This window comes from Phyllostomus hastatus, unplaced genomic scaffold (genome assembly GCF_019186645.2).
Source record: "Phyllostomus hastatus isolate PE091 unplaced genomic scaffold, TTU_PhHast_1.1 phas_scaffold_21, whole genome shotgun sequence".
NCBI lineage: Eukaryota > Metazoa > Chordata > Mammalia > Chiroptera > Phyllostomidae > Phyllostomus > Phyllostomus hastatus.
In genome coordinates, this window is record NW_025334017.1 from 155037 (window position 1) to 171581 (window position 16545).

The 16545-nt window shown below is 38.0% G+C and overlaps 1 protein-coding gene across 1 annotated transcript; it reads left to right on the forward strand.

The window, feature by feature from the left end:
* The first annotated feature begins 411 nt into the window (after positions 1 to 411).
* On the forward strand, positions 412 to 4001 carry SNAI2 (snail family transcriptional repressor 2). The gene is made up of 3 exons (XM_045861212.1): positions 412 to 637; positions 1401 to 1946; positions 2831 to 4001. The coding sequence occupies exons 1-3, from the start codon at positions 559 to 561 to the stop codon at positions 3010 to 3012; spliced, it is 807 nt and encodes a 268-aa protein (XP_045717168.1). The 5' UTR covers positions 412 to 558; the 3' UTR covers positions 3013 to 4001.
* Positions 4002 to 16545: the final 12544 nt, after the last annotated feature.

The following is a 16545-nucleotide window of genomic DNA, read 5'->3' on the forward strand; positions in this document are numbered from 1 at the left end:
TAGAGGATGACCTGGGATCTTGTAGGACACCCCTTCCTGCCTCTAGCGAACATTTTGTCCCATCGCATTTGTTTTATCCGACATATGGGAGCCAGACCTGTTTTAGAAAGCACAATTCCTAGGACTATCTAGTGCTCAGCGAGCACAAATAACTGGCAGAGCCCAAGTGAAATTACCTCTCTTGAAAATACTTAAGCACTTTTTTCCTCTCCACTGAAATCCTGAAGAACAGCCCATTTTGAACCAGAATAATTTAGTCTGACAACAGATTCTTCCTCTGTTCACAGCTGTCCCAGAGGGAGGAGCTGAAATCTGAACCTCTCAGCTGTGATTGGCTCCTTCTTGCAAAAGAGAGGAAAAAAAAAAAAAAACCCACCCAGCCAAAAAACGGGCTTAGTTCGTGAAGGAACTAGGCGACTTCAGAGGCGCCGGCCATCCTGCTGCCGCACCTGAGCGTGGCCCAGCCGGAGCCCCACCGGCCGCGATGATATAGAGACTGGCTGCGCCTTCCCGCAGGACCGTTATCCGCGCCGGGCGCCCGCCAGACCAGCTGGCAAGATGCCGCGCTCTTTTCTGGTCAAGAAGCATTTCAACGCCTCCAAAAAGCCAAACTACAGCGAACTGGATACACATACAGGTAAAAAGGAGGAGGGAAATAAGGGAGGGAGGAAGGAAGGGGAAAAAAAAGAAGGGAGGGATGGAGGAAGGAAGGAAGGAAAGTTTATATACATATATAAATACAGATATACATATAGATATAGATATAGATATATATTACAACTCAAATACTATTACAAAAGAACGAAATACTAGGTTGTTTTTCTCTTTAAATAGTGTCCTAAAAGAGAGTTCAGATTATTTTGGTCATTTAGAATGAATTTGAATTGAAAACTTTTCAAACTTTTAACTGACAAGGAACATTTCATTCAACTGTTGCAACTTCATTTTCTAAAGCTTGTATGTACACGCATAACGAATATAAGGAAGATGAGTAACGCAGTATGCAACTGTTGAATTACTGCTTTTTTTCTTGTAATAAGGCTTCTTTCCTTTAGAAAGTAGCTTGATTTACACATATCCTGGTATTGACAGTCATAAAACCTTCAAATAACCCATACATAAAATGGAAAACAACTTTAATGTATCTTTAAAAAGAAAGTATAAGTTTATCTTTCTCAATGGGGACTGTGAAGTCACCTCCTTGGCTGTTCTCGCTAACTGCAGAGACTGGTATAGATACTATCACATTGTGTATGCAGGAAGCATAGGTGTACATTAAGTGCAATGACTACTAAATGAAATCTTCATTATAAAGGCCCGTGCATTTTGCCAAGTAGCTTCTTGGTGTATATTTAAAGTTATGTTTTACCCTAATCTTCTTTCCTTTTTTTCCCTCCCAGTGATTATTTCCCCATATCTCTATGAGAGTTACCCCATGCCTGTCATACCACAACCAGAGATCCTCAGCTCAGGAGCATACAGCCCTATTACCGTGTGGACTACAGCAGCTCCATTCCATTCCCCACTACCTAATGGCCTCTCTTCTCTTTCCGGATACGCCTCATCCTTGGGGCGAGTGAGTCCCCCTTCTCCATCTGACACCTCATCCAAGGACCACAGTGGCTCAGAAAGCCCCATTAGTGATGAAGAGGAAAGATTACAGTCCAAGCTTTCAGAGCCACATGCCATTGAAGCTGAAAAGTTTCAGTGCAATTTATGCAATAAGACCTATTCAACTTTTTCTGGGCTAGCCAAACATAAGCAGTTGCACTGTGATGCCCAGTCTAGGAAATCTTTCAGCTGTAAATACTGTGACAAGGAATATGTGAGCCTGGGTGCCCTTAAGATGCACATTCGGACCCACACCTTACCTTGTGTCTGCAAGATCTGTGGCAAGGCGTTTTCCAGACCCTGGTTACTGCAAGGACACATTAGGACTCACACTGGTAAGAGAAAACGTAGACAGGAATGTTACTCTCTAATAGATTGAAGCTTTGGGCTGGCTGTGGGAGTTGCATTGAGTAGTGACCCAGTAATGCTTTTAATGATGGATGATCATTTATAGCTACTTCCTGATGACTCAAAAGTTCTTGGAGCACAAACTGCTTCGTTTCTTGTTAACAGCCTCTGCTCCAGATTGCAAATAGGATTGAAACTTTGGAAAGTAGATTCAGAAAGTTTAGTCTCAAATATCAGTTAGAAAATCAGGGAAGATGTACTTGAATGTCTGTTCTGTGAAACTGCTTCCAATAATCAACAGATATAAATGTTGCTATCTCAATCAATTTATTTGATGGCTCGATAAAGAGTTTTCCTATAGTTTTCTGTCAGAGATATTCTTGCTGTGATATCTGCCACCTATAGCAAGTTGCATAGTTAGAACTGAATTTGTTTTCAGTTGTTTTGTTCTTTGCTGCTGATTTTTTTTTTATTCCTAGCACATTCTGCAGAGAGTCAAGGCATTTATCCAAACTTAGTCACAATACAGAAAGGGGGAAAAGGGGAAGTATTGGGAAATGTTGGGAGGAGCTAAACATTAGCTTCACCTGCTGAAGCAGAAAGTTTTAATCACTGAAAGTCCTAGAAATATATGAATTATGTCTAACTGGCAGCAGTAATAAAATGCTTAGTGTGATTTTTTAATGTAACATTTAAATTTATCTTGGATTTAGGTATTAAAATAAGTATCTATGATGGGAAATTTTAATCAAGTTTTGTTGCTTCTCGTTCTTTTGGCAAAATGTGATTATTCATAAATGTTATCTGTCTTTACGTTTCCTCTGAAAACACTGACTCTTTCTTTCTCCCCCCACTCCACCCCCATCCCCAGGGGAGAAGCCTTTTTCTTGCCCTCACTGCAACAGAGCATTTGCAGACAGATCAAATCTGAGGGCTCATCTGCAGACCCACTCCGATGTAAAGAAATACCAGTGCAAAAACTGCTCCAAAACCTTCTCCAGAATGTCTCTTCTGCACAAACATGAGGAATCTGGCTGCTGTGTAGCGCACTGAGTGATGCAATCAATGTTTACTCGAGCAGAATGCATTTCTTCACTCCAACTCCAAATGATAAATAAAAGTCCAAAGGCATTTTCTCTTTGCATACTGACCAAATTATGTGTATAGACACATACACATAAAGCTGCAAGAGCACACAATCCATGTGTTTAAAGTTAATTCTTTCCATGTGAAGTTTAAAATTACTATATATTTACTGACAGCTAGATAGAAAGAATAAAAGACAAGGATCTTTCTCTTCAAAGGTAAAGCAAAAAGCACATTGTATCTTTTCTTACTAAGAAAGAATGCAAAGATTTACATTGCTGCCAAATAATTTCAACTGAACAGAACAGTATTGTTTTGTAATAGAGTTTGTAATAGAATTTGTTATAGGGAGAGAATCTGCCAGACACTATCTCAGGTGACTTATAAACTATTCCAAGTTTACTTCATTACATGTCTAATGTCTGGTTACAATTTTTGAACTAAGGCCTTTTTTGATTACCTATAATGCTTTAAACTGTATTTTTAGGGGAGAAAGGAAAAAAAAGAATAAGAACAAAACACAGGAGTCTGCATTAAAAGTGTTTCTTTTTGTTATTATTGTTGTTTGTGTTTTGCCAATGAACAGTATGTGCCTTGGGGGAAGAGGGAGGCTTTGAACATTCCTGGTGCATGCTCTGTGTCTTACTTTTTTAAAAGAATTTTTAATGATTTTCTAAAATTAAAGATGGGAATAAGTGCAAGAAAGGATTCTTAGAAACTCAGTAATGTACTTAAACTATTTTAAATGCATACAACACCTGTTCCAAGTGCCTTTTGAAAAATAACTGTATAGTTGCTGAGTCAGTGTAAATTTGTTTTTATTTTTATATGACTGAATGAATTTTGTATGAAAGTGAGAGGTTTTCTATAGCTAATGTATCTAAAGAACCTGAAGAGTTGTGAAATCATGTTTCTTTTTTAAAAACAATTTTCAAGGTCCTTTTTTTACAATAAACATTTTTGATCTAAAATATATAGTTTGTATACTATTTTTAGAGACTTTACTAGCTTCAGTATTAGTACCAAACCACTACAAAAAGAATTGTTTCTTTGGTTAAAAGAAAAAGTGAATAGTGTTTTTTATGAATATCAAGTGTTATGAGTTAGCTTATAAGAAACTGCAAGTACTTTTTTTTTTTTTAAGGCAAGACTATCACCTTCAGAAAGACAATACCATGTTGGCAGTTTGTTGGCAGATCCCTTTAACAAAACTTACACTTTTTGAATGCTAAAAACATTCCCATTATTAATAGTCAAAAGTACTTTTTAAGACTTTATTTATGATGATTTTATTCTATCGGTTTTGTAAAATCAAATTATAATTACTGTAATGCATGAGTATCATATTAGACACTGGATCAGTTTAACATTTTTAAAAGAAGTATTATTTTACTGAGATTCCAGAGGAAACATAGGAAATCTTCATGAAAAGATCAGGAAAAAATGTATTTATCACAAATCACACCAGTGGAAAATTAAACCATGCAGAGAAAACCCGACATCTAGTAACATCAATTATGTGATAGGTTTGATGGGAGTAAGTCTAAATCAGAGAAATTTAAGTTTTCTTTTTATGGCATTTTGAACAAGCACCCACCCACACACAACATGTACTGTATAAAATATAGCATGACCTGCATTCCATATACAAGTGCATGCTTATCAAATTCATGGGTACTAACACGTAAAGATGCTAACCATCATAGACACTGTAACAATTACCAAACTGTATGTTTGAATCCAAATTTCACACCCATTATAAGGATGGTTCTTATTGCTATAATCACCCCTGTCTAATAGGCTCAGAACTTGAAGAATTAACTTTCCTTGTAATATCCAAATAAAAACCAGAACTAGTATCTCAAAGATATTAACTACAAGTTATTAACAAGTAACCTAAAATGCCAAAACTATTCCCTTAAATGTTCATACACACTCCACTGTATGCCCTTTTTAAATATTTAGTCAAAATATAAAAAGGATGTGCATTTGACTAAAAAAAGCCTTTCACTTTAATATTCTACTTATAACTTTTTTGATATCTCAGAATATATATATCAAAATGACAAAATTATTCAGAACAGTAATTTATAACTGTAAAATAGATGGCTGATTGATTTACTGGGGCATTTTAAAGTTATAAAAATACCACTTTAGTTAATGTATATGGTTTAGAAATGATTGCCTGTAAGTTTCCAAGCCAGCTAATGTGTAGAAATATCTTGCAAAAGCAAATGTGAATGAGTCAAACATTCTTAAGGTGATCTGGTTGGTCATTCCAGGAACCAGGTCTACACACGTTTCGCTCCCTCATTTGCAGATCTGTAAGCAAGTTGTTGCTTGGTGCCCAAAACTTTAAAAATATTCAAAAGAAAAATTTGTTCATTGATTTAATTTCATAGTGAAGAATTAGCATTAATATTTTTGCATTGTATTTCGACTTTGTCGTCAAACATTATAATGTCATTCATGGTTAAAATATTTTACTTTTTTATGGTAACATGAGTCTGAATTACTATGCATAAGATATTAAGATTTTCTATAAATTCAGCAAAATATTTTTTAAAGAATTTTTAGCATTTTTACCAAGTCTTTGACTAGATGTCTGCTCTACTGCAGTACATAAGACCTGGCTCAAATGCTAGTTGCTTTGAAATACTTTTCCAAATTTGCTCTTCCTGAGGGCTTTATGTCCTTTATAATATAGTACTTTTCTTACTACATAGCAATTATTTGTTGATACTTTTCTTTTTCACTAGAAAGAGCATCTTTAAATAATAAATTCCTATTACTGAACATCCTCTGGATCAACAAATGTTTATTGATTAAATAAATAGATAAAATAATAGAAATTGATGAAAAATAGTTTGAAGATCTAAAATAAATTCAACATATCTCCCTTTATTGCAAAGACTTAATTTTTCAGAGCTCTTCCAAGCAGATTAACTGGTATATCTCTTAGTGATGACAACCTCCCTCTGCCAATAAATTGGATGCTCCAAGGAGGCAAATACAGTGCACATGGATCAGGCTTGGTAGACATTCTGAGAGCCTGAGTTTTGAAAACTATGGATTTTAATAATAGGTACATATGCTAAAAAGCAACCTCAATCCCCTTAATTTGTTTCATATCATATAAGGCAGTGTGGTATATTAGGAAGAACAGCAGCTCCTGAATTCAACCTATATGTTCATTGATTAGCTGCCTCACAACTTATTGCCTTTATGTCCTTATGCAACTTAGCTTAACCTATTGGTGCCTCAGTTTCTTAAAGTGTAAACTAGGAATAAATTCTGTTTTACAATTAATTATTAAACAATCACTTGCACTAATAGGTCTTATGACTCATAATATCAAGTACCCAGTGTTATTATTAAATGCTTAATATGTACCTGTTTTTGTACTAGGAAATTTGTGTATGCTATCTTCAATGGTAACAATTTCTCTATGAAGTCAGTATTGCACAAATAAAGATATTAAACTCAGAGAAGTTGGATAGGGACCCAAGGTAATGAAGGCAGTAATTTGCAAAATTGAAATCCAAACCCAAATTCTTCTGGCTCCAAAGATCCTGCTTTTCCCACTCCACCATGGACAAGAAGAGACTGCTGAACTTCTCCCAGCACAGTGACAAATGTTAGGCATATGCTGGTGATTTGTTGAAAAGGAAGATGATAATGTGCCCTGAAATTAAATAATTTAAGGGTATATTTGGAAACTTTCTTAATTCGGGGATTGTACAATAATATACAATTTCTTCAGAGCCACATCCCAATTTCTTTCTAGAAATTCTGTTGGCTCCATTTCTTGCAGAATTGGCCCTGTACAAAAGGACACTCTCACTTAAGCAGCTTCCCTAAGCTCTCCTGGAGCATGTGGGCTCGTTTCCTCTAGTCTGCTCTCAGTGGAGATGAAAAGCAGCTGGTCTCCATCCTCTGTACATTAACACTCCATCTTCTGAAGGCCACTGTTACTCCCTCACACACCCACAGTCTTCACCCAGGCTTTTATCTTCTTAGACTAAAAAGTCTCTCAAGCCAAACAGTCATTTCTTTCACCACTAAAATGTGGACACTCTGGTGTATTGAGGCAATTATAATATAGAAAAGTCGTAGGCTTCTCTGGCTAAGATCCACATGCAATAAGTTGTCTCATTTCAATATGGAAAACATTGAACAAAATCAGTTTGATAATGAATGCTCTGTTCTGGGGAAGTAACAATTCTCAAATAAGGTGACTTTCTATCATTTTTAGGTTCTCATGAGACACAGATGAGAACAAAAGTATTCCCTTTGCCTGAGATGGACACATATGGAAGGGAAAGAAAATTCTCATTTATTTTTTAGTAGTAGATGTGTATAAATGTGACCACGGGAGTAAATCTATGACTAAAGTTAAATTTAGTCCCTCAGCCCTCCAGGAAGTAATAATTACTTTGTGGAAGGCATGGATGTAAAAAAGCACCAAGCATGGCAACTTTTCCATTGCGGCACTTGGCCAGACCCCCAAACAATTGGAGATTAGAAGAGGAAATGGCAGCATATCCATGTCCACAAACTCCAAAGGGCCTGGGGAGGTATTTATAGCAATGAGTGGGAGAGCTGTTGTGAATAAAAGCCGGGTATGTTTATATTTTGCACACTAGTTCATTTAATTAAGCTCCTCTGATTTTAATGGTCAGTTTAATCCATTCAGCCAGTTTCTTTGGAAATTTGTAGAAGAAATTATGAGGTCCTTTGAATGATCACTAAGTAGTGCTCGTAGACAATGGCCAGTGAGATTGGCCTGTCAATCATCCATTTCAGTGGTTAAGATGGTAGAGATGGATGGACAACTTTCTCCTCAAGTTTATTCTGGGGCTGGAATTCACTTGTCCTTAAACATTGGTTGTTATATTTCCTCTACCACATAGTTAGGAGGTAGTAGTAGTTGATTCTGGGAGTAGGAAAGAAAGACTCAGATTGAATAAAATAGTGATATAGTCTCAACAACAAAAAAAGAAGAGTAGTTATATTTTTTAGGAGTGCCAACTTCTCTCTATACATCCATTAGATGTATAGCAGTTTAAAATTGTCCTGTATTCTATTAGTGCCTTTATTTGGCTTTGGTGGAAAGGACAGTAAAGAAGGCTATCTATTACCTGCAGCCATATGCAATCTCACTGGGCTGCAGGCTTTTTAGTCCTGTGATGATCCTGTGCTTGCCAAATCTCAGTGTGTTCAGTGTCACCCGGGTCTGGTTGGAATCTTAGTTTGGTCTATCTGAGGTATAACCTGAGAGTCTGCATTTCTAGCCAGCTCTCACATGGTGTCCATGTTGCTGATCCTTATACCTCACTCCAAGTAGCCAAGCTTTACCCTAAACTCAGCTCCCAACTCCATGCCTCTGTTTCCATCAGATGTGAGTTCCTTATCTAACACAATTTAAAATGTCAGGGTGGGCAGCAGTACAACAGCAACCAGATTCACCAGCAGGTGGGGTCTGGAATATTTCTGCACTCCACGTTTGCCTAGCTAATGGCAGGGGCAGTGAAATTTCCACCAAAGCTAATTTACTTTCTGCTCAGACTTCTCTGCTCCCCTACAAGTGACCCAGCACCATGATCCCTGACCTACATAATAGTATGACATAGCCTCTGTTTTGATTTTCAGATTTCCACTTGAATTTCCTGAGTATGTATGTCTCTAGTCTTGCCCACTCCTCATCTACTTTTTTAGGGCTCAGAACATAACACTTACTCGCTCTTCTTAGTCCACTCACACCAAGGAGACTGAACCTTGCTCTCTGCAGAGAACATTCTAAATGTGATTTTTCTGCCAGCTTAAAGGACTACCCACATCAATGAGACTGATGGTGAGGGGAGTCATTGTTGACAGGCCTCTGTTTTCACCTGCTGGTCATCACTCCGAACCTGGTGGCTTCCACTGTTTGTGTCAGGTAGGTTCCTACCTGAGCAGTTCATGGGTTTATTACAATAATTTTCCTGGCCGTCTTGCATAAGCCTGTGGCATTGGCTAGTCCTGCACTACTATATTTTTATAATATTTAACACTTTGCCAAGTGGACATTATTTGATGTATAATTCTTTTTTTTTATTAATCATTGTTCATATACAGTTTTCTCCTTTTTACTCCCAATCCAGTTCCCCCTCCCATCCGCCCCCCTTCCCTCCCATTACCACCCTCCCCTTAGTCTATGACCATGTGTCCTTTAAGTTTGTTCCTGTGAACCCTTCCCACTGTCCCCTTAAATTCCCTCTTCTCTCCCCTCCGGTCACCATCAGCCTGTCCTCTATTTCAGTGTCTTTGGTTACATTTTTGCTTGTTTCTTTGTTTTGTTATTTAGGTTCCTGTTAAAGGTGAGATCATATGGTATTTGTCTTTCACTGCCTGGCTTGTTTCGCTTAGCATAATGTTTTCCAGCTCCATCCACGCTGTTGCATAGGGTAGGAGCTCCTTCTTTCTTTCTGCTGCATAGAATTCCATCGTGTAAATGTACCATAGTTTTTTGATCCATTCATTTACTGATGGGCATCTAGGTTGCTTCCAGCATCTAGCTATTGTAAATTGTGCTGCTATGAACATTGGGATGCATAGGTTCTTTTGAATTGGTGTTTTAGTATTCTTAGGATAGAGTCCCAGCAGTGGAATTGCAGGGTCAAAAGGCAGATCCATTTTTTAGTTTTCTGAGGAAGTTCCATATTGCTTTCCATAGTGGTTGTACCAGTCTGCAGTCCCACCAACAGTGCACTAGGGTCCCCTTTTCTCCACAACCTCTCCAACACTTGTTGTTTGTTGCTTTGTTTATGATGGCCATTCTGTCTGGTGTGAAGTGGTATTTCATTGTGGTTTTAATTTGCATCTCTCTGATAGCTAGCGATATTGAACATCGTTTCATGTGTCTTTGGATCCTCTGTATGTCCTCCTTGGAGAAGGGTCTGTTCAAGTCCTTTGCCCACTTTTTAATTGGATTCCTTGTCTTCTTAGAGTACAGTCGTGTAAGTTCTCTATATATTTTGGAGATTAGACCCTTGTCTGAGGTGTCATTGGCAAATATGTTTTCCCATACAGTTGGTTCTCTTTTAATTTTCATACTGTTTTCTTTAGCTGTGCAGAAGCTTTTAATTTTGATGAGGTCCCATTTGTTTATTCTTTCCTTTATGTCCCTTGCTCTAGGGGACACGTCATTAAAAAAGTCTCTTCATGAAATATCTGAGATTTTCTTACCCTACGTTCTCCTCTAGGACTTTAATGGTGTCATGTTTTATATTTAAGTCTTTTTATCCACCTTAAATTTATTTTTTGTATATGGTGTGAGTTGGTGCTCAAGTTTCATTTTTTTTGCACGTGGCTGTCCAGTTCTCCCAACACCATTTGTTGAAGAGGCTATTTTTATTCCATTTTATGTTGCTGCCTCCTTTGTCAAATATTAATTGACCATAGAGACTTGGGCTTATTTCTGGGCTCTCTGTTCTGTTCCATTGGTCTGTGTGCCTGTTTTTATGCCAGTACCAGGCTATTTTGATTACAGTAGCCTTGTAATATAGTTTAGTGTCGGGTATTGTGATCCCTCCTACTTTACTCTTTTTTCTCAATATTACAGCAGCTATTCGGGGTCGTTTATAATTCCATATAAATTTTTGAAGTGTTTGTTCTATGTCTGGGAAATATGCCATTGGTACTTTAATAGGAATTGCATTGAATGTGTAAATTGCTTTGGGTAGTATGGACATTTTGATGATATTAATTCTTCCAATTCATGAACACGGTATATGTTTCCATTTGTTTGTATCTTCCTTGATTTCTTTCCTGAGTGTTATATAGTTTTCTGAATACAGGTGTTTTACCTCTTTGGTTAGGTTTATTCCTAGATATTTTATTTTTCTTTTTCCTATTTCAAATGGGATTTTTTCCTTGATCTCTGCTTCTGCTGTTTCATTGTTGGTGTACAGAAATGCCTTTGATTTCTGGATATTGACTTTGTATCCCGCTGTTTTGCCAAATTCATTTATTAGGTCAAGCAGTTTTTTGGTAGAGTCTATAGGATTTTCTATGTATACTATCATGTCGTCTGCAAACAGTGATAGTTTTGTTTCCTCCTTTCCGATTTGGATGCCTTTCATTTCTTTTTCTTGTCTGATTGCTGTGGCTAAAACTTCCAGTACTATATTGAATAGAAGTGGTGAAAGTGGACAGCCTTGTCTCGTTCCTGATCTTAATGGAGAAGGTTTTAATTTTTGCCCATTGAGAATGATGTTGGTTGAAGGTCTCTCATATATGGCCTTTATTATGTTGAGGAATGCTCCCTCTATTCCCACTTTGCTGAGTGTTTTTATCATGAATGGGTGCTGTACCTTATCAAATGCTTTTTCTGCATCAATTGATATGATCATGTGGTTTTCGTCTTTGCTTTTGTTTATGTGATGTATTACATTTACTGACTTGCGAATATTGAACCATCCTTGCATCCCTGGAATGAATCCCACTTGGTCATGGTGTATGATCTTTTTAATGTATTGTTGGATGCAGTTTGCCAGTATTTTGTTGAGGATTTTAGCATCAATGTTCATCAGTGATATTGGCCTGAAGTTTTCTTTCTTTGTTGTGTCTTTATCTGGTTTTGGAATTAGGATGATGTTGGCCTCATAAAAAGAGTTTGGGAGACTCCCATCTTTTTGGATTTTTTGGAATAGTCTATGAAGGATAGGGGTTAGCTCTTCCTTAAATGCTTTGTAGAATTCTCCTGTAAAACCATCTGGTCCCGGGCTTTTGTGTGTTGGGAATTTTTTGATTACTGCTTCAATTTCTTTTGTTGTTGTTGGTCTGTTCAGACTTTCTGCTTCTTTTTCATTGAGTTTTGGAAGATTATATTTTTCTAGAAAGTTGTCCATTTCATCTAGGTTTTCAAATTTTTTGGCATACAGTTCTTCGTAGTAATTTCTTAAAATCCTTTGTATTTCTGTGGTATCTGTTGTAATCTCTCCTCTTTCATTTCTGATTGTGTTTATTTGGGTCTTCTCTTTTTTTTCTTGATGAGTCTGCTTAAAGGCTTGTCGATTTTGTTTATCTTTTCAAAGAACCAGCTCTTGGATTCATTGATCCTTAGAATTGTGCTTTTAGTCTCTATATCATTTAATTCTGCTCTGATCTTGGTTATTTCCTTCCTTCTGCTTACTCTGGGCTGTCTTTGTTGTTGTTCCTCGAGTTCTTGTAGACGTAGGGTTAGGTTGTTTGTTTGGAAAGTTTCTAACCTTTTTAGGTGGGCCTGTATCGCTATGAACTTCCCTCTCAGGACTGCCTTGGCTGTGTGCCATAAGTTTTGTGTTGTTGTGAGTTCATTTTCATTTGTTTCCAGAAACCTTTTGATTTCTTCCTTAATATCATTCTTGACCCATTCATTGTTTAATAGCATGCTATTTAATCTCCATGATTTTGAGTGTTTTTGGTTTTTTTCCTTAGGGTTTGTTTCTAGCTTCAGTCCCTTGTGGTCTGAGAAAATGCTTGGTATGATTTCAGTTTTCTTGAAATTCTTGAGGCTTGTTTTGTGTCCTATCATGTGCTCTAGCTTTGAGAATGTTCCATGCACATTTGAAAAGAATGTATATTTAGCTTCTTTTGGATGGAGGGCTCGGTATATATCAGTAAAATCCATTTCATCAAGGGTATTGTTCAATGCCACAATATCTTTGTTGATATTTTGTTTAGAAGATCTGTCCATTTTTGATAGTGGGGTGTTAAAATCTCCCACTATAATTGTGTTGCTGTCCATATCTTTCTTGAAGTCCTCTAAGGTTTTCTTTATGTATTTGGGTGCTCCTATGTTGGGTGCATATATATTTACAATATTTATGTCTTCTTGATGGATTCTTCCCTTGAGTATTATGAAGTGACCTTCTGGGTCTCTCTTTATGGACCTTTTTTGGAAGTCTATTTTGTCTGATATGAGTATTGCTACCCCGGCTTTTTTTCCCTGACCATTTGCTTGGAAGATTTGTTTCCAGCCCTTCACTTTCAGCCTGTGTAGGTCTTTTATCCTGAGGTGGGTCTCTTGTAGACAGCAGATATGTGGGTCATTTTTTCTTATCCAATCAGCTATTCTATGTCTTTTGATTGGAGCATTTAATCCATTTACGTTTAAGGTTATTATTGATAGGTACTTATTCATTGTCTTTTATGTATGTGTGTTCCTCTCTCTCTCTCTCTCTCTCTCTCTCTCTCTCTCTCTTTCTTCTCCCCTCCTTAAAGCAGTCCTTTTAGAATCTCTTGCGGAGCTGGTTTGGTCGAGGTGTATTCTTTTAGACTTCTTTTGTCTGGGAAGCTTCTTATTTGGCCTTCTATCTTGATCGAGAGCCTTGCTGGATATAGCAGCCTTGGTTGCAGACCTCTGGTTCTCATTACCTGGAGTATTTCTTGCCATTCTCTACTGGCTTGAAGTGTTTCCATTGAGAAGTCAGCTGTTAGCCTTATTGGGGCTCCCTTGTATGTTATTTCCTTCTTCTCCCTTGCTGCCTTTAAGATTCTCTCTTTGTCTTGAAATTTTGCCATTTTAATTATGATGTGTCTTGAGGTCGGCCTCTTTGGGTTCCTCTTGATTGGGAATCTGTGTTTCCTGGATTTGTGTGACTTTTTCTCTCGTCAAATTAGGGAAGTTCTCCTTCATTACTTGTTCAACTAGGTTTTCGATCCCTTGCTCTTCTTCTTCTCCTTCTGGTATCCCTATTATACGGATATTATTACGTTTCATATTGTCTTGCATTTCTCTTAATCCCTCCTCATTCTTTCTGAGCCTCTTTTCCTTTTCTTGCTCTTTCTGGATGCTGTTTTCTACTTTGTCCTCCAGCTCGCTAATCCGATCTTCTGCTTCATCAATCCTGCTTTTCATTCCTTCTACTGTGTTCTTCAGTTCAGAAATTGTATTCTTCATTTCCTCTTGACCTTTGTTGAGAGTTTCTATTTCCTTTTTCATGTTTATATAGTTTGCAGTGAGATTGATGTAGTTTCCCTCTAATTTCTGAAAGCTCATTGTGAGTTCATTGAACTTCCTGGTAATCATTGTTTTGAACTCACTATCTGAAAGTTGGGTTGCCTCTATTTCATTTAGCATTTTTCCTGAGTCTTCCTCGTTTCCCTTCAGTTGGGGGTTGTTTCTTTGTTTTCTCATTGTTTGTGGGTTTCTTCTTTGTTCTTCTTGTTTGTTAATTTGAACTGTTCTGGTTCCCTGTATTTATGGTGTGAACTTCTGTGGTAGAATTTTTGTGTGTTTCAGTGGTGCAATCTCCTTCGTGTATCCTGGTGGTCACAGCTTCCCCCTACTCTTTTTAGGGATCAGTTGGAGGAGTAAGGCAAAATGGTTTAAAACAGGAAGACAGTATACTATGATATTTACTTTAGCAGCCAGTAGAGAAGTGATGGGTTATCCTTTGGCTCCTTATAGTGTACCCGTGATCCTCCACCCCCGTATCCACGTTTTAGAAAGGATGGAAAGAAGGTAAGACTCTTATTGGGGACGAGAGGATTGGTAGTTGGATCTAGAAAGCTGTGAAGCTGTGGGAGGTCAGCTTCTAAGGTAGGGTTGGACTAAAGATTAGTATATAGGAGCAGTGAGTAAAAGAATAGAGACAACCCCCACAATAGTATAGTTCAGAAAATTGCAAAGTGGGCTGAGATCAGGTAGGGGTATTGAGGAGCATTTACAATTGTATAGACTAGGTCTTACTAGCAGTAATAGTAAAGTGACAGTCTTGTGGCAGAATCTATGAGGTCTAGATAACAAGAATAAAGAGTATAGAACCTTGAGAAGTGTATTAATGGAACGCAGATGAAGGATAGTAACTTATCAACATCTTGTGCCTGAGATACCAGGGGGAACCTATCAAATGACAGTATAACCAGCCAAGCAAAGAAGATTATACAGAAAGAAAAAGAGTACCAAAATATTATTAAAATAAAAAATGTCGGAAAAATGAGAAAAAGATAATACAAATTTACAGTAACTTGCAAGATTAAAACAAAAGGAAAGAAAAGCAGAAGATGTGGTGCAGGAGAGCTAAATTTGGAGTGGAAAGAATAATATTAGGTTGAATGGAAGAGAAACATAAGGGATTGCGATATAAAAATAATGAGAATTGAAAAAAAAGTCACATAAAACACAAGATAAAATCAGTCAACCAACAACAGCCAGAGAAACCAATAAAAACCAAACAAAACCAAAAAACAAACAAACAAACAAACAACAAACAAACAAAAAACCTCTTGTTGTTTTCTAACTGGCCAGACCAGTTTTTCTGATCTTGCTAGCTTCAGCTGGCTGAGGGGCCTTTGAAATGCTTCTCTCTCTCACAACCAGAACTCAGCAAGTCTGTCAGGTACCCGGGGCGCTCCAAGACACACTGGTGCGAGAGAGTGTCTTCCAGATGAAGGTGCGGGAGCCGAGCCGTTTCCAGCTCCGTGTTCCCCGCCAAATGGCTCTCTGAGGGAATGTTGGCGCCTTTCCCGGCTCTCCAGTTGGGCTGGCTGGAAATCTCTGAGCCACCACTGAAGGAACACGCCCAGCCCCTTGTCCCTCCTGGGATCGCAGCGCGCGATTCCTGCCTCCCTATGGGGCGGGAGCCGAGTGCGGCCGGCTTGTGCTCGCTACCGCTCTGCACTTCCACTGGGCTAAAGATGCCCCTGGTCCTGTTGGCTAGAGGCTCTCACTTCTCGGCCTCTGGGCGGGATTTCATATTCCCTGGGCGATTTTTTCTCAGTCCAACTGGCCAATCTGTTCCTTTTCGCAACCCGTTCTCCCCTGGAGTTGCTCACCCCCGTATTCGGGGGAGGGAGGGAGCAGCAACTTCCATCTCCCAGGATCCCTGGGGCAGAGCCCTGAGCACCGGGTGGGCCTGGGGTCTGCGCACCCCAGACCCCGCGCTGATTCTTGGGCCCCTTTTGTCCTGTATCCATCTTCTTACCATCTGGTTTTCCAGTGAGTGCAATAATTTCTGATGTCCTGCTTTCAAAAGTGATTCGGCAACCCAGCCCACTTGCTCTGCCTCTCCACCGATCCCTGAGTTTCCCCCCTCTTCACAGAAGCCGAGAAAAACGCTGCCTACAGTAAGGCCGCCATCTTCCTCTCTGATGTATAATTCTTTAATTCCCTGGTTATTTCTCCTCATGTCATTTTAATTTAATAAATTATTTATTAATAATCATGTAAAATTGAAAATATGCATTCTTAGAGAAAATCCATTTTCTCAGAATTAATGATAAGCAACTCTTCCCTCTCTTTTAAATATTTTTATTTCATAATACCTAAACTTATCCAAAATATAATAAAAAGATAATAGATAATTAAATTGAATATTATTTAACTTCATAAGTGTATTATTAAATAAATATATATAATTAAGGAATGCCCTATTCATTATAATACAGTACAATTTGGTGAATAGTTTTCACAATATTAACAACATGCTGACCACATTGTATTCTCTTATAGAGTGGGCTTATCTTAAAGCCATG

Coding starts and splice junctions, on each gene's coding strand:
- SNAI2 (XM_045861212.1), top strand. CDS start 559: ATGCCGCGCTCTTTTCTGGTCAAGAAGCATTTCAACGCCTCCAAAAAG. Junction 638..1,400: donor CGAACTGGATACACATACAG/GTAAAAAGGAGG, acceptor TTTCCCTCCCAG/TGATTATTTCCCCATATCTC. Junction 1,947..2,830: donor ACACATTAGGACTCACACTG/GTAAGAGAAAAC, acceptor CCCCATCCCCAG/GGGAGAAGCCTTTTTCTTGC.